The sequence below is a fragment of the Macaca thibetana genome, chromosome X (genome assembly GCF_024542745.1).
Source record: "Macaca thibetana thibetana isolate TM-01 chromosome X, ASM2454274v1, whole genome shotgun sequence".
NCBI classification, from domain to species: Eukaryota; Metazoa; Chordata; class Mammalia; order Primates; family Cercopithecidae; genus Macaca; species Macaca thibetana.
In genome coordinates this window covers 2,536,150-2,562,357 of record NC_065598.1, presented here as the reverse complement: position 1 = coordinate 2,562,357, position 26,208 = coordinate 2,536,150, and the positions used below count along the sequence as shown (strand labels likewise).

The window sequence follows — 26,208 nt, the reverse complement described above, 5'->3', positions numbered from 1 at the left end:
CCAACAGGGTGAAATCCTGTCTCTATTAAAAATACAAAAATTAGCCAGGCATGATGGTGGGCTCTTATAATCCCAGCACTGGGGAGGCTGAGGTGGGAGAATTGCTAAAGCAAGGAGGCAGAAGTTGCAGTGAGCTGAGATTGCACCACTGCACTCCAGCCTGGGCAACAGAGTGAGAATCTGTGAAAGAAAGAAAGAAAGAAAGAAAGAAAGAAAGAAAGAAAGAAAGAAAGAAAGAAAGAAAGAAAGAAAGAAAGAAAGAAAGAAAGAAAGAAAGAAAGAAAGAAAGAAGGAAGGAAGGAAGGAAGGAAGGAAGGAAGGAAGGAAGGAAGGAAGGAAGGAAGGAAGGAGAGAGAGAGAGAGAGAGAGAGAGAGAGAGAGAGATGGATTTGAGGTCTCCTCTCATGTTTGCACTAATTGCCCTGCAATTATTAAACCTTTCTCTACCGTAAACCCTGCTGCCTCAGTGTATTGGTATGTTACTGTGTGGCAGGCATATGAACCTGGTAGTCCTGTGACACCATCACAGTTCCTTTGATTCTCAGATGCCAGGACAACTGTAGAACATACTGCAAGCCAACACAGATCTCCCATATCATGAGAGTGTGAAAAGTCAAATCCAGCTCTGTTTGGGGGATGTTCTCACTGCTCATGAAGCCTCAAACTAGAGTCACACCCTGAGACACATCAAGAGATGGTGGTATGGAAGTCATTTCTTACCAAGATCAAGAGTTTCACAAGCCATAAGCCAGTACAAACAGGAATGCCTTGGCAAGCCATTTGCACCCTGTAGTTTCTCACATGAGGATACACGGAATTAGGCTGACCCACTTTTAACTTTGATAATCCACCTGCCTGAATGATAAGTCCTCAGCTACCCAGGGAAGCACAAAGCACAAATGCCATTCATTGGGAAATTTCTGCTCTGATGAGATATCAAAATATAAATAAATAAAAATAAATGAATTTTAAAAACAAGACTTATGTCATGGTGTCTTGAACAGTGACCCCTCAAAATTCATGTTCACTTCAAACCTCAGAATGGGACCTTATTTGGAAATGGGGCCTCTAGATATTTAATTAGTTAAGATGTGATCATTCTGGATTAGGATGAGTCCCAAGTCCAATAACGCTGTCCCTATAGGAGAAGAGGAGACACAAGCACAGAAGAAAAGTCCATGTGGAAATGGAGTAATGTGACCACCAGCCAAGGGGCATCTGGAGCCACCAGGAGCTAGAGGAGGCAGAAGGGATCCTCCCCTAGAGCCTCCAGAAGAAACCGAATACAATTGTAGTAGATTGAATAGCAGCCCCCAGAAATATATACATCCATATATTTTAAAGCCCAGAACCTGGAATGAGACTTTATTTGGATATCAAGACCTTTGCAGAGGTAATTAGTTAAGGATCTGAAGATGAGCTCATCCCGGAATTAGGATGGGCACTAAATCCAATGACCATTGTCATTATAAGAGACAGAAGATGAGACACAAATACAGAGGGGAAGACCATATGCAGATGAAGCAGAGACTGGGGTGATGCGGCCACAAGCCCAGGGATGCCTGAAGCCACCAGGAGTGGGGAAGGGCAGGAAGAATCCTCCCCTAAAGCCTACAGAGGAAGTACAGCTCTGAACATTAAAGATTTAAAATTAAATAGTTTTCACCCCAAACTAAGCTGCCAAAATAAAGAGTCATGGTCAAAGTGATCAGCTGAATAATGCCCCATTCCAAAGATATCCACATCCTAATTCTCAAAACCTGTGAATATGTGATTTTACATGGTAAAAGGTCTTTGCAGATGGAATGAATTAAGGATCGTAAGATGAAGTGATTATCCTGGGTTATCTGGGTGGGTCCAGTGGAATCAGAAATGTCCTTTTGTAAAAGAGACACAGAGTGTCTGAGTCAGAAAACAAAACCCTACAAGCTAAGGAATGCAGGCAGCTTCAAGAAACTAGAAAAAAGAGAAAACAGATTCTCCCCTAGACCCCCTAGAAGTAACTAGCCCCACCAACATCTGATTTTAGCCCACAAGGTTAATTTTGGATTTCTGACCTCAAGAACAGCAGGATAATAAATTTGTGTTGCATTAGGCCACTATATTTGTGGTAATTTTTTTTATTTTTCGAGACAGGGCCCTCACTCCGTTGCCCAGACTGGAGTGCAGTGGTGCAATCATGGCTCACTGCAGCCTCAACCTCCCAGGCTCAACTAATCCTCCCACCTCAGTCTCCTGAGTATCTGTGACTACAGATGCATGCCATCATATCCAGCTAATTTTTTGTGTTTTTTGTAGAGATATGGTCTCCATATGTTGCCTTGGCTGGTCTCAAGCTCCAGAACTTAAGTGATCCACTTACCTTAGCCTCCCGAAGTGCTGGAATTACAGGCACTAGCCACTGTACTCAGCCCTATAGCCATTTGTTATAGCAACTGTAGGAGATTCATACACTGAGAATCCAGATAAAAATAGTTTCTAGCATTCATGAACCTAAGCCATTAGCTTATTGTCACAACGTCCAAATCTTTATATTTCCTCTTCACCATTGTTTTTTCCATTCAATATTGTGTTATTGTGGATCATATGTAACTTTTGAAACTCGACAGAGGTTTTGGTGAACAATGTACATCTCAACAATAGGATCTGTTCTTCAAGTACTAATGTAAAGTCCTAAGGAGAACTGTGTGGGAATGTTTGAAGACTCGAACTGGCAGACAGAAGAGAATGGGATTGCTTATCTTATACTCTCAGAGTGGTTGGTGCTAATTTGCTCATATTGATGCTCTTTCTGTAAAAATTCATAGAACTCTGCACATTTGGAAAGGTACCAGGGAACAGAAGGATTTGCTCTAAGTGACACCAAGCATTCAGTTCCATCTACAGAGCAAATACGGCTTCATTACTCCCAGATAACATTTTTTTTAAGACAGACTCTCCCTCTGTTGCCCAGGCTGGGGTGCAATGGCATGATCTCAGCTCACTGCAACCTCCGCCTCCTGGGTTCAAGTGATTCTCCTGCCTCAGCCTCCCAGCTAATTTTTGTATTTTTAGTAGAGATGGTGTTTCACCATGTTGGTCAGGCTGGTCTCAGATGATCCACCTGCCTTGGCCTCCCAGAGTGCTGGGATTACAGGCATGAGCCATCATGCCCAGCCCCAGACTACATATTTATCACCTTCACTTGGGCTACAGAGTAAGGACAAAGCTATGTACCAGAGTACACAAGACACCTTACATCCTGAGAATCTAGATCCTAGAATGGCTATTGGTAAAGATTAAACCTCAATCAATATGGAAAAAGCAAATGAAAAATGTGCTCACAGACTTTTTTTTAAAGAAAGAAGGTCCAACAACAAGAAGATAGATACCCTTGAAAATTTCCAGCCATTGTGTTCTGGGATGCATAAAGTTTTTATAACAATCACCTTTGACCATTTACCTCATCCAATTCATGAAATAGCCCTTCCATATCACATGCTCAAAGAGAAGCCTTCCAATTTTATTTTTCCCAAGTAGGTTTTTTTGTTTTTTAACAATAGGGACATAATGCAATGGACAACTTACTTTTTTCATCTGATTCCCTGATATGTATATATATATTTATCTATATCTATATCCATCTATATCTATATGTATCAGGGAACCAGACAAAAAATATTATAAAATATATTATATATATACATGATAGCATATGTATACATATATACATACATATTGTATGTGCATGTATACATATATACATACATATTGTATGTGCATGTATACATATATACATACATATTGTAAGTGCATGTATACATATATACATACATATTGTAAGTGCATGTATACATATATACATACATATTGTAAGTGCATGTATACATATATACATACATATTGTAAGTGCATGTATACATATATAGTGTATGTATATATTTCCTGTTGTAAATTAACATGATGACAAGATGCATTGTAAATTAACGTAAACAATTTGTGAGTTTGAGTTACTAGAGTCTGCCTCCATGGTCTGACCACATATAAATTTCAGAGCCAATAGAGAGACCATGATTTTAATAACAGGAGCCCAAACAAGGTACCACCTCTTTAGGTACAAACTGATGAGTCCAACTGGTCTTCAATACACTTCATATTTTTATCTAACCCTATTACACCATTTAGCAATATTCCATTTCCTAACTCAATATTTTTAATACCATCATCCCCTATTATTTTTATTAATGCATTGTAGATGTGCATAGTTTAAGGGTACACATTACAATTTAATACATTCATATAATTTGTAAAGAATTATTACAAATGATTTATTGTTTTAAATCAGTGTTAATTGGGGTGTCCATCACCTTAAATATTTGTCTTTTCTTTATTCTAGAGTCATTTGGCTTATTCTCTTTTAGCTATTTAGATGTGTACAATAGATTATTAAAAACTACAATCACCCTGCAAATCTATCTAGGTCCTTTTAAAAAAGAGATAATTATGATTATTACATGAATTTTTAATTAGTACGCTTACCTTTCTAAAAAGGAAATCGCCTCCTTTACCATAATGGATCCAGCTCGTTCGGCCTTCATGGGCTGCTCCGTAATCTCGTGCCCCCGCATGAGGAGGCAGTCCCAGTATAAAGGGGACGTGTAGCTGGAGAACCAAGCATAACCCAAGAGGAAAATAAACAGAATCATGGAGAAGATTAAGAGCAAGGGAACGGAGACCCAGCCACTCAGCTTTCCAAAGGTTAGGGTGAGGACAGCAATGGCAACCAGCTGCACGCAGAGCCAGAGTTGACTCTCAAAGGTTAACTCCGTGTTACGAGAGGGGTCCGGCCAGCAGCTGTCAACGAGAGTGAACGGCATGCCATAGTAGTAGTCAAACCCATAATTATATGGATGGTGGCAGTGGTCACTTCGGGAGTCGCAGTTCAAGCCTTGGTGCCATTTGCCTAAAACCAAACACACAAACACATCTACACATCAATATGTCAACATATGCCAGCACATTACAAAGAACATGTGAGCATTCTTCACATCAAACAATCAGCTAATGCACAAAAATAAAGTAGCAGAGATATTTTCCTTGGTTTAAAAAATCCGAGTTCCACTTAGCCACATTGTTGTTGTTGTTGTTGTTCTTTAGTTTACAGAGAAAGTTTGTATTCAGATCTGGTTGTGAGCAACAGGACAGGATAAAAAATAAGGGAGAAAAGTAGAATTGTGAGTTTCTTTCAAGGATGGGAACTACAAATTTTCTCATTCACTGAGACGACAAAGTCATAGCCACAAAGATAGATACATCACAGAGGCAAGGCAGGTTGCAGATGATGGAAGAATAGATACATCACAGAGACAAGGCAGGTTACAGATGATGGAAGAATAGATACATCACAGAGACAAGGCAGGTTACAGACGATGGAAGAATAGATACATCACAGAGGCAAGGCAGGTTGCAGACGATGGAAGAATAGATACATCACAGAGACAAGGCAGGTTGCAGATGATGGAAGAATAGATACATCACAGAGACAAGGCAGGTTGCAGATGATGGAAGAATAGATACATCACAGAGACAAGGCAGGTTGCAGATGATGGAAGAATAGATACATCACAGAGACAAGGCAGGTTACAGACGATGGAAGAATAGATACATCACAGAGACAAGGCAGGTTACAGATGATGGAAGAATAGATACATCACAGAGACAAGGCAGGTTACAGACGATGGAAGAATAGATACATCACAGAGACAAGGCAGGTTGCAGATGATGGAAGAATAGATACATCACAGAGACAAGGCAGGTTACAGACGATGGAAGAATAGATACATCACAGAGACAAGGCAGGTTGCAGATGATGGAAGAATAGATGTATACATAGATATAGCTAGATGGATACAGATGATAGGTAGGTAGATAGATAAATAGATAATACATAGACAGAAAGATAGGAAGATAGATAGATGAATAGATGTATATGTAGATATAGCTAGCTAAATAAATAGGGATGATAGATAGAAAGATAGATGATAGCTAATATGTAGACAGAAAGATAGGCAGATAGATGATAGAGATAGAGTGAGTGGTTAGATAGATAGATAGATAGATAGATAGATAGATAGATAGAAGAGAGGAGAGGAGAGGACAGATTCAAATAAGTGATGGAGGATAGATGGAGCATGTATAGATGTGTGTGTAGGTGGATGGATGGATCGATAGATGACTGGGTAATTAGATAGATGCATAAATAGATCTGTGTTGTGGGTGGATGAATAGACAGATGGGATATGATAGATGAAAATAAATTATGGAGTGTACATCTATGTATACACATGTGTATGTATATATCAATAGAGAGATAGATGTGATAAATATGATAGATACAAATAAATGATGGATGGATAGATGGGGCATGTATGTATGTGTAGGTGGATGGATGGATAGATAGGTGGGTGGCTGAGTAGGTGAGTAGATAGATAGGTGGATGGATATATATGGGCGGATAGACAGATGGATAGATAGATAGACAGACAGATAGATAGATAGATAGATAGATAGATAGATAGATAGATAGATAGACAGACAGAGACAGACAGATAGATAGATAGATAGATAGATAGATAGATAGATAGATAGATAGGATGGATAGATGAATGAATAGATGATAGGTAGATAGATAGATAGATAGATAGATAGATAGATAGATAGATAGATAGATAGATAGATAGATAAACAGACAGGGATAGAGATATAAGGGTGGATGGGTAGATGGATAGAGAGATGTCTAAATAGATAGGTGAATGGATGGCTAGATAAATAGATAGATACAGATGATAGATGGATAGACAGATACATGATAGATGAATGGGTGGATGAATAGATTATAGATGATAAATAGATAGATGATGGGTAGATAGATATATAGATGATAGATAAATGATAGATGATGGATTGATCAATAGACAGACAAAGAGGTAGATAGACAGGTAGATGGATGGACAGATAGATGCATAGAGATATATGGATTGATAGATGGATGGAGAAACAGAGAGAGATGACCAATGGTAGCTATAGATAAATCATGGAGGATGGACCCAGCATGGATGGATGAATAGCTGGCTGGCTGGAAATCCTAGGAGCTCTCATTAAAACTGATTGAAGTAAGGGACTTATTCAGTAAAATGTACCACACCTTGAATGATCACCAAAGGGTGCATGTGAGTCCTGCTAGCATGTGGATGCCCAGCAAACCCCCAGAGGCTGTGATAATGTGTATCTACTAGGAATATTAACAGTTTCCTGTATGTGGTGAGGGCCCAATCAAGAATGCCTGTGCTTCCATCAACCTCTGAGTGTCTATGGGAGTAGGTAGAGAAGAGGCAATGCTACTGGCTTAGGCTTCCTGTCCTGCAACCCCACAGAGATTGCCTTCTCTTATCAACAGCAGATGTGTTACAAAAATTGAAGGGATTTAAAATAGCACGTGATTCTCACGCCAGCTGAAACCCAGGCTTCCCAAACAGGAATGGTAGCTGGAGTTACAACTACTGGGTGGCTGAAGACTTCTATCATCCCTAGCAGTGGGAAGAAAACCTGTGTGGTCCAGTCTTAGTGAAATGAAGAGGCAGGTGACAGGATACACGGTGAGAGACTATGCGGGCAGGCAGAGCCAGAAAAATTTTATGTTCTTGTAATATGTTCATTTTAAAACATCTCCTATCACTGAGCTGTGTGAAGAATCAGACTGGGTGTGGTGGCTCACACCTATAATCCCAGCACTTTGGGAGGCCAAGGCAGGCAGATCACTGGAGGCCAGGAGTTCAAGACCAGCCTGGCCAGCATGATGAAACCTCATCTCTACAAAAAATACAAAAATTAGCCAGTCGTGGTGGCACGCGCCTGTAGTCCCAGCTACTCGGGAGGCTGAGGCATGAGAATCCCTTGAACCCAGGAGGTGGAGCTTGCAGTGAGCTGAGATCGTGCCACTGCGCTCCAGCCTGAGCGACACAGCAAGAGTCTGTCTTAAAAATAATAATAATAATAAAAGAACTCCTGGCACAAGCAATCCTCCCACCTCAGCCTCCAGAGTAGCTGGGACCATAGGCACATGACGCCATGCCCAGCTAATTTTATATTTTTAGAGACAAGGTCTTTCTATGTTGCCCAGGCTGGTCTGAAACTCCTGGCTTTCAGTGATCCTCCCACCTTGGCCTCCCAAAGTGCTGGGATTGTAAGAATGGTCCACTGAGCCTTTACATAAGACATTGTAAAATAAAGTGTTTCCGAGAAAGTCATAAATCAAGGGTAGAACAAAGGACATTATTACCTTATGATCAATGACTAACACCAATCCTTGTGTCTTACCTATAAGCCCCGTGCTGTATCCTTGCTTCTTTAGCAAGGCTGCAAATGTTGTCTCATTAAGAGGGAGGCCTGCGGGAACTGCAAGATTATGGACGACACGTCTATTACCACTAGAAACCATACCTAGAAGTAGCGTGGAAAAAAGTACAATGAGTAGGTGTTGCTATGGAGGGAATATTTTTGTCACTCCAAAATTTGCACATTGAAACCCTCACCTGCAAGGTAATGTTTAGGAGGTAGGGCTTTTAGGAGGGGATGAAGTCAGGAGGATGGAGCCTCAAGAATGAATCAGTATCCTTACAAAAGGGACCCCAGAGAGCTCCCTCATCCCTTCCACCATGTGAGGACACAGCAAGAGGGCACTGTCTATGAACCAGGAAGCAGGTCCCCAGCAGACACTGAAGCTGGCATGCCTTGATCTTGGCCAGCCTCCAGAATTCCTGACCTCAACTGATCTGCCCTCCTCAGCTTCCCAAGGTGCTGAGATTACAGGTGTGAGCCACTGTGCCCCAGCCCACTTCCCTCACCTTTAAAAATAGAACCATATGATTGGATGTGGTGACTCACACCTGTAATCCCAGCACTATGGAAAGCCGAGGCAGGAGGATTACCTGAGGTCAGGAGTTTGAGACCAGCCTGACCATATGGTGAAACCCAGTCTGTACTAAAAATACAAGATTAGCTGGGCATGGTGGTACATGCCTGTAATCCCAGCTACTTGGGAGGCTGAGGCAGGAGAATCTCTTGAACCCAGGGCCAGAGGTTGCAGTGAGCCAAGATTGTGCCACTGCTCTCCAGACTGGGCAACAAGAGTGAAACTCCCTCTCAAAAAAAAAAAAAAATAGAACCATGCAACCCAACAATTTCACTCTTGGGGAATATCAAAAGAATTGAGGTTCCTGAGGAACTCAAAAGGATTGAAAACTGGTATTCAAAGAAAAACTTGCACATGTATGTTCATAGCTATATTCCTCACAATCACTAAAGGGTAGAAACATCTTGTTGTCCATCAATTGATGAATGGATGGAGAAACTGTAGTGAACCCATGCGAGGGAATAGTATGCAAAATAAAAATAAAGCTCTGGCCCAGGCTACCATAAGACATTATGCTCAGTGACAGAAGCCAGTCACAGACTGTCACATACTGTATGATTCCTTTTATGTGAAATGTCCAGGACAGACATGTTCGTAGAGATGGAAAGTGGATTTTTGGTAACCAGGGGCTGGGAGAAGGGAGAATGGGGAGTGATTGCTTCATGGTGACAAGATCTCCTTTGTGGGTGATGGAAATGTTCTAGAATTTGATAGAGGTGATGGTTGTACAGTATTGGAAAAGAGCTACAAGCTACCGAATTGCACACTTTAAAACAGCTAATTTTGGCCAGGCGCGGTGGCTCGTGCCTAAAATCCCAGCACTTTGGGAGGCTGAGGTGGGCGGATCACTTGAGTGCAGGAATTCAAGACCAGCCTGGTTAACATGGTGAGACGCATCTCTATCAAAAATACAAAAATTAGCCGGGCATGCTGGTGGGTGTCTGCAAGCTCAGCCACTCAGGAGGCTGAGGAGGGAGAATCGCTTGAGCCCGGGAGTTTGAGGCTGCAATGAACTGAGATTGTGACACTGCACTTCAGCCTGGGCAACAAAGGGAGACCCTATCTCAAAAGTAAAAAACAAAACAAACAAAAAAAGTCACCAGGTTGGGTGCAGTTGCTCATGTCTGTAATCCCAGGACTTTTGAAGGCCAAAGAGGGAGGATGGCTTGAGTTCAGGAGTTCAAGACCAGCCTGGGGAACACAGCAAGACCCTAAGTAATTTAAAGATTAGCCAGGCATAGTGGTGCACACTTGTGGTCCCAGTTACTTAGGAAGCTGAGGTGGGAGGATCACCTGAGCCTGGAAGGTTGAGGTTGCAGTGAGCCATGATTATACCACTGCACTCCATCCTGGGCAACAGAGCAAGACCCTGTCTCAAAATAATAGTAATAAATTAAAAAGTAACGAGAACATGACAATTAGAGATTAGGATAATTTCCTTCTTCTCGTTTCATTTTTGTTTTATCTAAAATTGATATATGGCCAGGCGTGGTGGCTCACATCTGTAATCCCAGTACTCTGGGAGGCCGAGGTGGGTGGATCAACTAAGGTCAGGAGTTCGAGACCAGCCTGGCCAATATGGCAAAACCCCATCTCTACTAAAAATACAAAAATTAGACGGGCCTCGTGCCACGTGCCTGTAATCCCAGCTACTCAGAAGGCTGAGGCAGGAGAATCGCTTGAACTCAGGAGGCAGAGGTTGCAGTGAGCCGAGATTGCACCACCGCACTCCAGCCTGGGTAACAGAACGAGACTCCACTTCAATAATAATAATAATAATAATAATAATAAATAAAATAAAGTTGATATAAATTGAGCAAAGGGATAATACTACTGTCTCCATGGGTAAAATGTTGTGATGAAAGTTGTCCAAAAATCAGATAGCTATTTCTTGGTTTATGACTTTGTGGGTTTTTGGTTGTTGCTGTTTGTTTGTTTTGAGACGGAGTCTCACTCTGTCACTCAGGCTGGAATGCGGTGGCACAATCTCGGGTCACTGCAACCTCTGCCTCCCGGGTTCAAGCGATTCTCCTGCCTCAGCCTCCTGAGTAGCTGGGACTACAGGTGCCCGCCACCACACCTGGCTAATTTTTGTATTTTTAGTAGAGACGAGGTTTCACCATGTTGGCCAGGCTGGGCTCAAACTCCTGACCTCAAGTGATCCACCCTCCCAAAGTGCTGGGATTACGGGCGTGAGCCACCGTGCCCAGCCATGACTTTGTGGTTTGAAAGAAAAAAAATATATTTTTTGGTGACAGACTGAATGTGTAAACACATGTGGTATTAATTATTTCATTCCAAGAGAGTTTGTCTTTGTTGACCCGGGAAACTCAAACGTACACCTTATGGCTTGGAATTCAGGTAAAAAGCTGTCATTGCATCAAAAGACACTCAGTCACACAGGGCGATCTTGCATCTCTTAGAAGTGCAGTGATTCTGGGGTGGGCGGTGGTAGCTGTGTATGCCAGTGCATCTATGCACATGTGTGCTTTTTCTTTTCTTTCCTTTGTATCTTTTTTTTTTTTTTTTTTTCTTTCTAAGACATGCTCTATCAACAAGGCTAGAGTGCAATGCTGTGATCACACTCACTGCAGCCTCAACCTTCTGGGCTCAAGCGATCCTCCCACTTCAGCCTCCCAAGTAGCTGGGACCACAGGCGCATACCACCATGCTCAACTTATTAAAACATTTTTTTGTGGAGATGGGGTCTTGCTCTGTTTCCCAGGCTAGTTTGAAACTCCTGGGCTCAAGCAATCCTCCCACCTTGGCCTCCCGAGTTCTGGGATTACAGGCATGAGCCATCATGCCCAGCCCTTTTTTACTTGTTAACGTAGCCAAGCCACATTTTTATTTCCTCTCATCCTAACATGAGGGCAGAGTCCAGCAGAGCCCGCCAGTTTGCACACCTGATCGGATGGGGTATCTTCCCGTCAAGAACGCGGACCGGCTTGGGCTGCAGAGGGAGGCGGCCGAGATGTGTTGAGTCAGTCGCACGCCTTCCCTGGCAAGGCGGTCGATGTGAGGCGTCCTGAAGCAGGAGAGGCAAGGTGTATTGGAGAGAAGGAAAAGGTGGGGGGCAGGGGAAGCAGAGAAGAAGAGTGAGAGAAAGACAAACAGAAAGGCACAGGTGGAAAGAGAGAGGAGAAACAGACAGGGAGAGAGGGAGACACCCAGAAAGCGAGGCAGAGAGAGACAGAAAGAAAGGATAAGAGAGAGAGAGATGAGAAAGAGAGCAACAGAGAAGGACAGAAAGAGGCAGATGAAAGAGAGAGATGAAAAGAGAGAGAGAGAAAGAGACAAAGGGTAAGACACACAGAGAGAAACAGAAAGAGATGGAAAGAGAGAGACAGACAGAGGGAGAGAGAAAGAGACAGACAGAAAGAGGGAGAAAGAGAGAGACAGAAAGAGGGAGACAGAGAAAGACAGAGAGGGACAAACAGAGAGAAGATGAGAGAGAAAGAGAGAGAAATAGAAAGAGAGAGATGGAAAGAGACATACAGAGTTTAAGAGAGAGACAGAGAGAGAGACAGAAAGAAATGGAAAGAAAGATAAACAGAGGGAGGGAGACAGAGAGAAACAGAAAGAGAGGTGGAAAAAGAGACAGACAGACGGAGGGAGATAGAAAGACAGAGAGAGACGAACATAAAGAGAGATATGAAGAGAGAGAAAGAGACAGAGAGATACAGAAAGAGAAATGGAAAGAGAGAAGAAGATAGAGAGAAAGAGAGAGACAGAGAGTGATGGAAAGACAGAGAGAGGGAGAGAGAAGGAAAGACAGAAAGAGAGAAAGAAATGGACAGGATGAGATAGACACAGAGAGATGGAGACAGAGACAGACAATCAGAGGGAGACATAGAAAGACAGACAAGCAGACAGAGAAAGGGGGGAGACAGAGAAACGGAAAGAGAGAAGAAGATAGAGAGAAAGAGAGAGACAGAGAGAGATGGAAAGAGACAGAGAGAGGGAGAGAGAAGGAAAGACAGAGAGAAAGAAATGGATAGAATGAGATAGAGAGAGATGGAGACAGAGACAGACAATCAGAGGGAGACATAGAAAGAGATACAAGCAGACAGAGAAAGGGGGGAGACAGAGACAGACATAGAAAGAGATGGAGAGACAGAAAGAGATGGAAACAGAAGGACAGAGAGAGGGAGAGAGACAGAAAGAGATAGGAAGAAATGGATAGAATGAGAGAGACAAGGAGAGAGGGAGACAGAGACAATCAGAGAGAGAGAGAAAGAGAGACAAGCAGACAGAGAGGGGTGACACAGACAGGCATAGAAAGAGATGGAGAAACAGAAAGAGGAGAGAGAGAGAGAGAGAGACAGAGAGACAGACGGGGAGATCTGAAGATAAACAACATCTCTGTTTGTTATGATTTCCAGGTGCCCAGAGGTAACTGCACACGGAGTTCATTTTTCTTTTTTGCCCGTGTCAAGGTGAAGTATAACTGAGATTCCAGGCAGCTGTTGTTCTGCGGGGATCGTATACCTGGGTGCCGCTATATGGTGTCCATTCGCTGTACTACAGCCTTACAAAATAAAATGCTTAAGGGATGGGGTCTGAATCATCGAGGCTAATTGCTTACAGACCTTACTTATGCCTGACTACTTACAGACCACCCACCCACCGGTTTGATAGATACATTTCCCTGCAGTCTATGTAGGTTGCAAAACTGTCATATGATTAAATAACCAAAAGAAGGAAATCCCATCATTTTTGACAACACAGATGAACTGGAAGGGTATTAGATTAAATGAATAAAGCCAAGCACAGAGAGACAAACATCGCATGATCTCACTTATGTGTGGAATCTAAAATAGCAAACTCAGAAGTAGACAGTAGAATGGAGGGTATCGGGCTGGGGTGAGGGTCGAGAACAGGTAGGTTAAAGGACACAGTGTTTCACGGAGCCAAACATGAATGAATCCTCTATTTGATTTATTCCTCACATAGAGGAATAAATTTAAGAGATCTGTTTGCAGATTGTGGTGACTATAGTTAATAAGAATGTATTCTATTCTTGAAATGCCATAATTTTAACCATTCTCACCACATATAAATCATAAGTATGTGTGGTTGTGCATGTTAATTAGCTTGATTTAGCTATTCCACAATGGATCCATGGATCGAAACATCATGATGTACACCAGAAATACACACAACTGTAATTTGTCAATTACAAAATAATTTCACAAGAGACTTCTGGAGGCCGGAGAGACTTCTGAAAAAAGAGTCAGTCTCCTCTTGGATGAAAAGAAAATATAATGAGTTCTGCATTTATTCATGAGAGAAATTATGACAGGTAACTGGTGCAAGAAGAATTTCCAGCTTTACCAAGGTGCGTATCTAACTTTTTTTTCAGATATGGAAGTCACCTACCGACTTTTTTTTTTTTTTTTTTTTTTTTTTTTTTTTTTGAGACGGAGTCTCGCTCTGTCGCCCGGGCTGGAGTGCAGTGGCCGGATCTCAGCTCACTGCAAGCTCCGCCTCCCCAGTTCATGCCATTCTCCTGCCTCAGCCTCCCGAGTAGCTGGGACTACAGGTGCCCGCCACCTCGCCCGGCTAGGTTTTTGGGTTTTTTTTAGTAGAGACGGGGTTTCACCGTGTTAGCCAGGATGGTCTCGATCTCCTGACCTCGTGATCCACCCATCTCGGCCTCCCAAAGTGCTGGGATTACAGGCGTGAGCCACCGCGCCCGGCCCACCTACCAACTTTTAAAACATTATTTATTTTGCAAAGAAAAAAATTGTAAACTGCATTCCTGGAGCACATGTGCCTGGTTTTAGATTTCGCATTATAATCTCACTTCTCAAATTGCTAGTATTTTCAGCAAAACACCGATACCCCACGCTAACATACTCTCTGTAAATATCTGCTATTTATGGACACCATGTTTCTGTGCTTTTGGGTGAGTCCTCCCTTCTTTTCTCATAAGTAATGGTTGATTTTTGGCGACTACTTTTTCATGACTCTTAGCTCTGTTGTCGAAAACTGTGATGACTACCTTCAGCATCTATTAGTCACACAATGCAATGATCTTAAAAGTGTATGATGTATGTCTTATAATGATGTACTCCTAAGCTCAGTATAAGAACGGCTAATACAGATGGCTTCTATAATCCACCACAAAGCTCTGAGTTTGTTTCATATCTGTTTTTCTTCTTTCAGAATGCCCATTGTTAAAAATACAAGCTCATCACCTTAAAGAATCTGTTGGCTCCCCAAATTAGGAAAACAGAATGAATTCTACTGAATAGACATATTCACATTTATATATTTATGAATATATGTAATTGAATATATAAATATATATTCATAAATGTATAAATTTATGAACTTATGAAGAAGGAAATCCCATAATTTTCAACAACACAGATGAATTCATAAATATGTATAAGGTTATGAATATATTTATATATTATGAATATGAATATATATTTATAATAATATTTTTATATATTAATATATATTTACAATATATACTATATATTATTAATATATTTACAATATATACTATATATTATTTATATATATTAATAATATATACTATATATTATTTATATATATTAATATATACTATATATTATTTATATATATTAATAATATATACTATATATTATTTATATATTAATAATATATACTATATATTATTTATATATTAATAATATATACTATATATTATTTATATATTAATAATATATACTTTTATATATTATGAATATGTATGAATATATATTTGTTTTATATAAATATTTACATAAATTTATAAATATATAAATATTTATTATTTTATATAAATATTTTACACATATTTATTTAAATATACTTCTATAAAATATACAAATATGTGTTTATATTTACTTAAATATATTTATATATAAATGTGTATAAATTTATTTAAATACATTTGTATGAAAATGAATATATATTCATAAACATACAAATATGTATCTATTCATGTATATATGAATAACATATTCATATATATTTGTAATATATTATATACTCATATATTATAAATCTATTCATAAATGTTTATATATTGAATATACATTCATATATTCATAAAAGATTGATATATAATATAATAAATGTATGATATATATTTTATGTTATAGAATATATTCATATATGAAATATATCACATATATTTATAATTATATTTATGTGTTTATGTCTACAATGTACATGTATATACAATCATCATGCTTCATAATAGACTGCATGATAGAGGGTAGTTGTGTGTTAGGTACTATTCTAAGTTCTTCACACATATAAACTCAGGGGTATAAAGTCTTCTCTGCATTAGACAAATAAGAAAACTAAGACACAGAGAGGTTCAGCGACTTCTCCAAGACTTCAGAGCTAGTAAATGCAGAGCCAGGACTCGGGTCCGGACAGCCATGCTTTTACTATGACTATCCTGGTTAATGCTAGAGGCGCTGGATGAGCTGATTACCCTGATCTGATCACTATACATTGTATGTATCCCAATCTCACTGTGTACCCCGTGAAGATGGACAATTATTATTTCTTAAGTTTAAAAACTGAATGAGATTCAAATTAAAAGTATTAAAAATGTAATTGTAAAACTATTAAATAATCTAAATAATTTAAAACTATCAAATTTGGTTTTGCATATAGATGCAGTCATATAATTTATCAGCCTGCGGAACCTGAATGACTGATGAATGTATGACTCGCCATGAAACCGCCTTACCTGATGGTGTCATTGCCATAGCAGCCCAGATCTCCAATACCCAGGTCATCAACCATGATCAGGACAATATTAGGCTTGTCGTCATGCACCCTGTGTGCCTGGCACGTGTTCAAGAATGTGCACACCAAAGACATGAAGACCAAGGGGCTCCTGGAAAGCAAGCGGGGATTTTATTGGTATCAGGCTTCTCTGGGTGGATTCAGGATCCACCTCCCAACACAACACAACAGGGGTCTTTGGAGATCACGTGGATCTCCCAGACGTCTACCTAAGCTCAAGAGTGTCTCTCTCCAAGCACCAAGCACTGCTGCTGAATGGTAGCAGAAGTGCCCAAAGGAATGCTCTCTTGCCTTCTCACTTTGCATAAACTAAGGCTAAAACAACAGATGTTAACGTGGATGCAGTGAAAAGGGAACCCTTTTACACTGCTAATGGGGATGTACTACCGCTGTGGAAAACAGTATGGAGATTCCTTAAAGAACTAAAAGTAGATCTACCATTTGATCCAGCAATCCCACTCCTGGGTATCTACCCAGAGGAAAAGAAGGCATTATATATAAAAGACACTCGAAGCCGGGTGTGGTGGCTCACACCTGTAATCTCAGCACTTTGGGAGGCCGAGGCGGGTGGATCACCTGAGGTCAGGAGTTTGAGACCAGCCTGGTCAACATGGTGAAACTCTGTCTCTACTGAAAGTACTAAAATTAGCCGGGGGAGGTTTCAGTGAGCCAAGGTTGCACCACTGCACTCCAGCCTGGGTGACAGACCGAGGCTCCATCTCAGAAAAAAGAAAAATCAAAAACAAAAAAACCCCACAAAAAACAACAACAACAACAAAAACAAAGACACTTGCACATACATGTTTATAGCAGCACAATTTGCAGTTGCAAAAATGTGGAACCAACCCAAATACCCATCAATCAATGAGTGGATAAAGAAAATGTGATGTATAGAGATACATATCTATAGATTTTATGCAAAGTGAGAAGCCAAGAGAGCATTCCTTTGGGCACTTCTGCTGCCATTCAGCAGCAGTACTTGGTGCTTGGAGAGAGACACTCTTGATCTATAGATATCTATATATACCACATTTTCTTTATCTATATAGATCTATAGATATCTATCCATATCACATTTTCATATACATATACATACACACACACCATGGAATACTACTCAGCCATAAAAAGGAATAAAATAATATCATTTGCAGCAACCTAGATGGAGTTGGAGACAATTATTCTAAGTAAAGTAACTCAGGAATGGAAAACTAAATGTTGTATGTTCTCACTCGTAAGTGGCAACTAAGCTATGAGGATACAAAGACATAAGAATGATGCAATGGACTTTGGGGACTCAGGGAAAGGGTGGGAGGGGAGTGAGCGATAAAAGACCACACATTGGGTACAGTGTACACTGCTCGGGGGATGGGTGCATCAAAATCTCACAAATCACCACTAAATAACTTATCCATGTAATCCAACATCACCTGCTCCCCAAAAACTATTGAAATTTTTTTAAAGGCTAAAGTAGATGCCCTTCCAGGAGGGAAGTCTGAAAACATGTACTCAGAGGCAAATCATTGCAGAAGATGGAGACGATAAGACTCCTGAGGTTAACTCCCTCTTCCAGGGTCTTAACCTCATTTAAGGGACTTAAATGAGTCTCTAAGGTTAAGGGATTTAACCTTAACTTAATTCTAAAATTAGTTTTTATTCCAATGTAAGGGCATGTGGGTGTATGTGTTCCTTACAGTACTCTTCACAATGGCCAAACACCTCAGTGTCCATCACTGGATGAATGGATAAAGAAAATGCGGTGCACATACACCATGGAATACTATTCAGCCTTAAAAAAAGAATGAAATTCCGTCATATATGACAACATAGATGAACCTGGAGGTCATTATGCTAAGGAAAATAAGCTTGGCACAGAAACACCAATACCACATGATCTCACTTGTCTGTGGAATCTCAAAAAGTTGATCTCATAGAAGGAAAGGGTAGAATGATGCCCCCTAGGAGCTGGGGGACCAGTGGGGGGCTTGGGGAGATGTTGGTCAAAGGATAAAAAATTTCAATTTAACAGGAGAAATAAGTTCAAAGAATCTATTATACTTGTGTTGACTATAGTTAATAAGAATGTATTTTAGAGTTGAAAATTACTGATAAAATCTACTCAAAGTATTCTCATCACAAATAGGTAAGTGGATGAGGTACCTTGTATTAGCATAATTGAGCCATTCCAAAATACAGGCATATTTCAAAACATCAAGTTGTACACCGTAAATCTACACAATGTTTATATGTCAGTTTTTTTGACTCAAGGGACAATAAAAAAAGAAAAAGAAATTTAAAAAAGAAAAAAAAGAAAAATGAATTTAAATAAAGAAACAAAAAATAAAAATAAAATATTCATAAATATCATTACTCCAAATTTTTAAAAAGTCAGGCTGCAGTGGCTCACACCTGTAATCCCAGCTTTTTGGGAGGCTGAGGCAAGAGAATCAGTTAGTCACCAGCTTGGGCAACATAGTGAGACCCCATCCCTACAAAATATATAAAAATGAGCTGGGTGTGGTGGTGCATGCCTATAGTCCCAGCTATTCTGGAGGCTGAGGTGGGAGGATTGCTTGAGCTCAGGAGTTCAAGGCTGCAGTGAAGTGAGATCGTGCCACTGTACTCTAGCCTGAGCTACAGAACGAGACCCTCAAAAGAAAAAAAAGTGTGGGGATAGCAGCTTTTGTTGGAGAAAAGAAAACAAGCAAAAAATATATAGGTAAATAAAATAAGGAATTACCAAGTAAAGGAAAAGTGGAAGTTGGGGGAAGAACTGAAATGAAGAAAAGAAAGAAATGTGGAATCTGAGGATCACTTGAGTCCACTTCATGGTTTTGCTCAGTCCCAGCTGAGGTCATATTTTCTTAAGGAAACACATGACGCTCTTCTCAGCATATCCCTACTCAGTTATCAGGTAATGAACATTGGACATGTGGATTATTGATTCAATCCCTATCTCATCTCTATATAATGTTTCAAAACCCACTTCAAATATCTCCTCTGAGAGGAAAAATACAAACAGGAGTTCATCCCTATTGGCTCTCAGAGTCCTTTGTAAATACTCTGAAACAATTATAGCCACAGAAGTTTACAATTTTTTTTTTTTTTTTTTTTTTTGCTTTATGCGAACATCTCCTTGAAGATTGAGAATGTCTTGCAGGCAAAAGCTACATGCTCAGGACTGTGGGCCAAATTCCCGAAGTTACAGAAATGCTTTTCATCTGTGCAAAGTTAGTTGAATTGTTTTATCACCCCCTGTTTTTACAATGCTTTAAAATCATATATACGGTTGGGCACAATGGTGACTCACACCTGTAATCCCAGCACTTTGGGAGGCTGAGGCGGGAGGATTCTTTGAGCCCAGGAGTTCAAGACCAACTTGGGCAACATAATGATAACCTGTCTCTACAAAAAATAAAAATAAAAAATTAGCTGGGCATGGCGATAAGCACCTGAGGTCCCAGCTACTCTGGAGACTGAGTCTGGAGGATCACTTGAGCCCGGGAGTTGAAGGTTTCAGTGAGCTATGACTGCACCACTGTAGTCTACCCTGGGTGACAGCAAAACCCTGTGAAACCCCGTCTCTAAAATAAATAAAAATAAACATAAACTCATATATATCTGTTGGAAATTTACAGTTTGTATTTATATCAATTGCCTAACTCTCTCCTACCTTTTTTTAAAAGTCACACACTTACTAAGTTGAGAGAATGAACTTAGTCATCTTATGGCCAGTCATATAAAGACAGCATGTTGACTCATAGTAGGTTACAAGAAAAGAAAAAGAAAAAAGAAGAAAAAGACAGATGATATTAAATGCCTCCATCCGTAAGGCTGAATTCACAAATACACAGAATTATACATTAGATTCAATGTGCTCACAATGTATTATGCAGCTTTACCTACCTGGGCCTCATTGTGCAGCTCGGAGAACCTTCTTGCTGTCTTTGGCAGAAGACACAGACAGGATTAAAAAGACTAAAAAAAAAAAAAAAAAACAAGTATCATTCATGTGTCAGTTAAATTAGTTCCCAGCATGAAATTCTCACTAGAGACTTGGGAGCCGTATCCATAATTCCAACATTTTAAAATTGATTTTCCGAGGTCACTACTACACGAATCCTGAACTCTCAATGAGTTCATTATTTTGACCTTTTTTTTTTTTTTTTTTTTTTTAGATGGAGTCTCGTCTCGTCCTGTCACCTAGGCTGGAGTGCAGTGGTACGATCTTGGCTCACTGCAACCTCTGCCTCCCTGGTTCAAGCCATTCTCCTGCCTCAGCCTCCTGAGTAACTGGGATTACAGGTGTGCACCACCACGCCCAGCTAATTTTTGTATTTTTAGTAGAGATGGAGTTTCACCGTGTTGGCCAGGCTGGTCTCGAACTCCTGACCTCAAGTGCTCTGCTCATCTTTTGGCCCATTTTTAAAACAACTCCTGCTGCCCCAAGTCCCGGGGCTCTTGGCTGAATTGTCTCGGTGGAAAAACCTACCCTGAAACACGCTGGCACAAGAGAATTGTCTCAGTGTCCTGCCAAGCCTACAAGTTTAGACTCAGAAAGCCTCTGTGTCCTGAATAAGGAAAGGGGCAATTAATCAAAATGAGCTGCCTCTTTTTTCACTGCATTAATGCAAATGCAGAAACCACTGAATGACTAATGGTTGTATTTAATTGGCAGTGGCGGGGGCGGGCGGGTGGGTGTTTAGGACTAAGGGATATGACAGCCAAATGCATTACAGTGAAAGAAAAGCCCGTCTGTAGTCTGCAAGTTACTACCCATATTTGTACCTTAAAATAACACTAAGGACAAAATACAAACTCATTCCTCCTTAAATTCATTTTGCTCCAAAGCATGGATACTCTGGTCACATACTACACACACTACATACACACACACACACACACACGCACACTCACACACACGATCTTGGTTAAGAAAGAAAAAGAAGGAAAGGGAGGGAGGGAAGAAAGAAGAAAGGGTATGAGAGTAACAGAAAGGAGAGAAACTTACCCACACTAAAATTGGCTTGGAATCAATTTCTCAATGCCTAAGCTGATCCATTGAGTTTCAGAGTACAATAGGTCAAAGGATCTTTCGACTCTGCCCTTTTCAACGAGAGGTTATAAAACAAAAAAAGGCTGAGAAAATGTGTCCAAACAAACCTCCCCCATCTCACCTATCAGCCGTCTTGTCTCTCTAATGTCTGGGAACAGAACAAACAGGCTGTTCTGCAAAGGCTTGGCCTCTTCTGGCAGCTGCCTTGAATCATTGCCAAAGCGTTAGCCGCTCCATCTCACCTCCCTCTGCCATGGGAGGGCTGGTCCATGCTAGGCTCACCCAGATGGTTCATCTTAATTATGTGCAAATGAGGCAATCTGCACCCCACATTTGCAACTCCTACTACACATCCAGGAAAAGAAAAGAAAAACAACAGCACACCGACAACAAAACATCACATTCAGCGACACACCTACAGCCTTTCTTGCTAACGCTGAATGTTCTTATATGTGATGACCACCAAAGCCATTCATCGCACCAGAATTAAGACTGGTTGTTTTGAGCCAGAGCAATCCTGTTTGATGTCCCTTGCATTGCAGTGACCTCATGGTCTATAGCAGTGCCTCAGGGACATCTGTGCTCCCAATTAAAAGTGGTGGGTGGGTGGGTGGGAGGGAAATGGAAGGTCTTCCCTCTCTTTATATCTTAATAATATTCAACAAGGTGAAGTGTGGGAAATAATTTGGAAGATGGTAGGTGTACTGTTCATCCACACCCTGCCCCAAATGGATGGCTATTATATTAAACAACACAGATGCAAAGCCAGAGAGTAACTCTCCCAGCATTTTAAATAAAGAGTTGAAAATATCAGAGGGCATACATAACCCTCTCCCGACAAAACACCATTTTGCGAGATGGAACACTCCATTAAACATGCTATTGTATGATTCCATAAACTCTAGAAACCGGGTGGGTTTTTTTGTTTTTTGTGTTTGTTTGTTTGTTTTGAGACTGGGTCTCTCTCTGTTACCCAGGCTGGAGTAAAATGATGGTGATCACAGCTCACTGCCGCCTCAACTTCCCAGGCTCAAGTGATCCTCCTGCCTCAGACTCCCGAATAGCTGGGACTACAGGCACCCACCAGTCCATGGATAATTTTTATATTTTTACATAGTCTCACTATGTTGCCCAGGCTGGTCTCAAACTCCTGGGCTCAAGCAATCCTCCCATCTTGACCTCCCAAAGTGCTGGGATTACAGGCGTGAGCCACTGCATCCAGCCTGGAAACCAGATCTTGCATCAGACCAGAGATGCCGATTTCTTCAGGTAAATGTACCTGGAGAGGAATTTTGAACTGGAATGGTCTGAAAACACCAAAAGTACACATGTTAAGAAGATGTGAACTTATTCCCTAGAATGAAAATTTACATATAAAGGGCTGTGCTTTTTTTTTTTTTTTTTTTTTTTTTTGAGATAGTCTCACTCTCTTGCCCAGGCTGGAGTGCAGCAGCACAATCTCAGCTCACTAAAATCTCTGCCTCCTGGTCTTAAACGATTCTCCTGTCTCAGCCTCCTGAGGAGCTGGAATTACAGGTGCCTGCCACCATGTCTGGCTATTTTTTTTCTTCCTGATTTTATTTTATTTTATTAATTTATTTTTTTTATACTTTAAGTTCTAGGGTACACGTGCACAGCATGCAGGCTCGTTACATAGGTATACATGTGCCATGCTGGCCTGCTGTATCCATCAGCCCGTCATTTACATTAGGTATATCTCCCAGTGCTATCCCTTCCCCGCCCCCCACCCAATGGCAGGCCCAGTGTGTGATTTTCCCCAGCCTGTGTCCAAGTGTTCTCATTGTTCAATCCCCACCTATGAGTGAGAACATGTGGCATTTTGTTTTCTATCCTTGTGATAGTTTGCTCAGAATGATGGTTTCCAACTTCATCCATGTCCCTGCAAAGGACATGAACTCATCCTTTTTTATGGCTGCATAGTATTCCATGGTGTATATGTGCCACATTTTCTTAATCCAGTCTATCGTTGATGGACTTTTGGGTTGGTTCCAAGTCTTTGCTATTGTGAATAGTGCTGCAATAAACATATGTGTGCATGTGTCTTTATAGTAGCATGATTTATAATGCTTTGGGTATGGGTATATGCCCAGTAATGGGATCGCTGGGTCAAATAGCTGTAGATCCTTGAGGAATCGCCACACTGTCTTCCACAATGGTTGAACTAGTTTACAGTCCCACCAACAGTGTAAAAGCGTTCCTATTTCTCCACATCCTCTAGGACATGTTGTTTCCTGACTTTTTAGTGATTGCCATTCTAACTGGCGTGAGATGCTATCTCACTGTGGTTTTGATTTACATTTCTCTGATGACCAGTGATGATGAGCATTTTTTCATATGTCTATTGGCTGCATAAATGTCTTCTTTTGAGAAGTGTGTGTGCATATCCTTTGCCCACTTTTCAATGGGGCTGTTTGTTTTTTTCTTGTAAATTTGTTTAAGTTCTTTGTAGATTCTGGATATTAGCCCTTTGTCAGATGGTTAGATTGCAAAGATTTCCTCCCATTCTGTAGGTTGCCTGTTCACTCTGATGGTAGTTTATTTTGCTGTGCAGGAGCTCTTTCGTTTAATTAGATCCCATTTGTCTATTTTGGCTTTTGTTACCATTGCTTTTGGTGTTTTAGTCATGAAGTCCTTGCACATGTCTATGTCCTGAATGGTATTGCCTAGGTTTTCTTCTACGGTTTTTATGGTTTTAGGTCTAACATTTAAGTCTTTAATCCATCTTGAATTAATTTTTGTATAAGGTGTAAGGAAGGGATCCAGTTTCAGCTTTTTACACATGACTAGCCAGTTTTCCCAGCACTGTTCATTAAATAGGGAATCCTTTCCCCATTTCTTGTTTTTGTCAGGTTTGTCAAAGATCAGATGGTTGTAGATGTGTGGTGTTATTTCTGGGGCCTCTGTTCTGTTCCATTGGTCTATATCTCTGTTTGGGTACGAGTACCATGCTGTTTTGGTTACCATAGCCTTGTAGTATAGTTTGAAGTCAGGTAGCATGATGCCTCCAGCTTTGTTCTTTTGGCTTAGGATTGTCTTTGCAATTTGGGCTCTTTTTTGGTTCCATGTGAACTTTAAAGTAGTTTTTTCCAATTCTGTGAAGAAAGTCATTGGTAGCTGGATGGCGATGACATAGAATCTATAAATTGCCTTGAGCAGTATGGCCATTTTGACAATATTGATTCTTCATATCCAGTGAGCATGGAATGTTCTTCCATTTGTTTGTGCTCTCTTTTATTTCATTGAGCAGTGGTTTGTAGTTCTCCTTGGAGAGGTCCTTCACATCCCTTGTAAGTTGGATTCCTAGGTATTTTATTCTCTTTGCAGCAGTTGTGAATGGGAGTTCATTCATGATTTGGCTCTCTGTTTGTCTGTTATTGGTGTATAAGAATGGTTGTGATTTTTGCACATTGATTTTGTATCCTGAGACTTTTCTGAAGTTGCTTATCAGCTTAAGGAGATTTGGGGCTAAGACGATGGGTTTTCTAAATATCCAATCATGTCATCTGCAAACAGGGACAATTTGACTTCCTCTTTTCCTAATTGAATACCCTGTATTTCTTTCTCTTGCCTGATTGCCCTGGCCAGAACTTCCAACATTATGTTGAATAGGAGTGGTGAGAGAGGGCATCCCTGTCTTGTGCCAGTTTTCAAAGGGAATGCTTCCAGTTTTTGCCCATTCAGTATGATATTGGCTGTGGGTTTGTCATAAATCGCTCTTATTATTTTGAGATACATCCCATCAATACCTAGTTTATTGAGAGTTTTTAGCATGAAGGGCTGTTGAATTTTGTTGAAGGCCTTTTCTGCATCTACTGAGATAATCATTTGGTTTTTGTCTTTGGTTCTGTTTATATGCTGGATTATGTTTATTGATTTGCATATGTTGAACCAGTCTTGCATCCCAGGTATGAAGCCCACTTGATCATGGTGGATAAGCTTTTTGATGTGCTGCTGGATTCGGTTTGCCAGTATTTTATTGAGGATTTTTGCATTGATGTTCATCAGGGATATTGGCCTGAAATTCTCTTTTGTTGTTGTGTTTCTGCCAGGCTTTGGTATCAGGATGATGCTGGCCTCATAAAATGAGTTAGGGAGGATTCCCTCTTTTTCTATTGATTGGAATAGTTTCAGAAGGAATGGTACCCCTCCTCTTTGTACCTCTGGTAGAATTCGGCTGTGAATCCGTCTGGTCCTGGACTTTTTCTGGTTGGTAGGCTATTAATTATTGCCTCAATTTCAGAGCCTGTTATTGGTCTATTCAGAGATTCAATTTCTTCCTGGTTTTGTCTTGGGAGGGTGTATGTGTCCAGGAATCTATCCATTTCTTCTTCTAGATTTTCTAGTTTATTTGCTTAGAGGTGTTTATAGTATTCTCTGATGGTAGTTTGTATTTCTGTGG

The 26,208-nt window shown here is 40.5% G+C and overlaps 1 protein-coding gene across 3 annotated transcripts in view; it reads right to left on the bottom strand.

The window, feature by feature from the left end:
* ARSF (arylsulfatase F) overlaps window positions 1-26,208 on the bottom strand; it is an 80,717-nt gene that overhangs the window by 27,071 nt on the left and 27,438 nt on the right. For 2 of the 3 annotated variants that reach the window (XM_050776648.1, XM_050776649.1), the window contains exons 2-6: window positions 20,639-20,710; window positions 16,674-16,823; window positions 11,857-11,978; window positions 8,356-8,478; window positions 4,519-4,942 (exon numbers count right to left, since the gene is read on the bottom strand). In XM_050776648.1, coding sequence (XP_050632605.1) covers window positions 4,519-4,942; window positions 8,356-8,478; window positions 11,857-11,978; window positions 16,674-16,823; window positions 20,639-20,710 — 891 coding nt within the window. Of the gene's footprint in view, window positions 1-4,518; window positions 4,943-8,355; window positions 8,479-11,856; window positions 11,979-16,673; window positions 16,824-20,638; window positions 20,711-21,743; window positions 22,011-26,208 lie in introns of those variants that run through there. The other variant, XM_050776651.1, reaches the window with a different exon arrangement.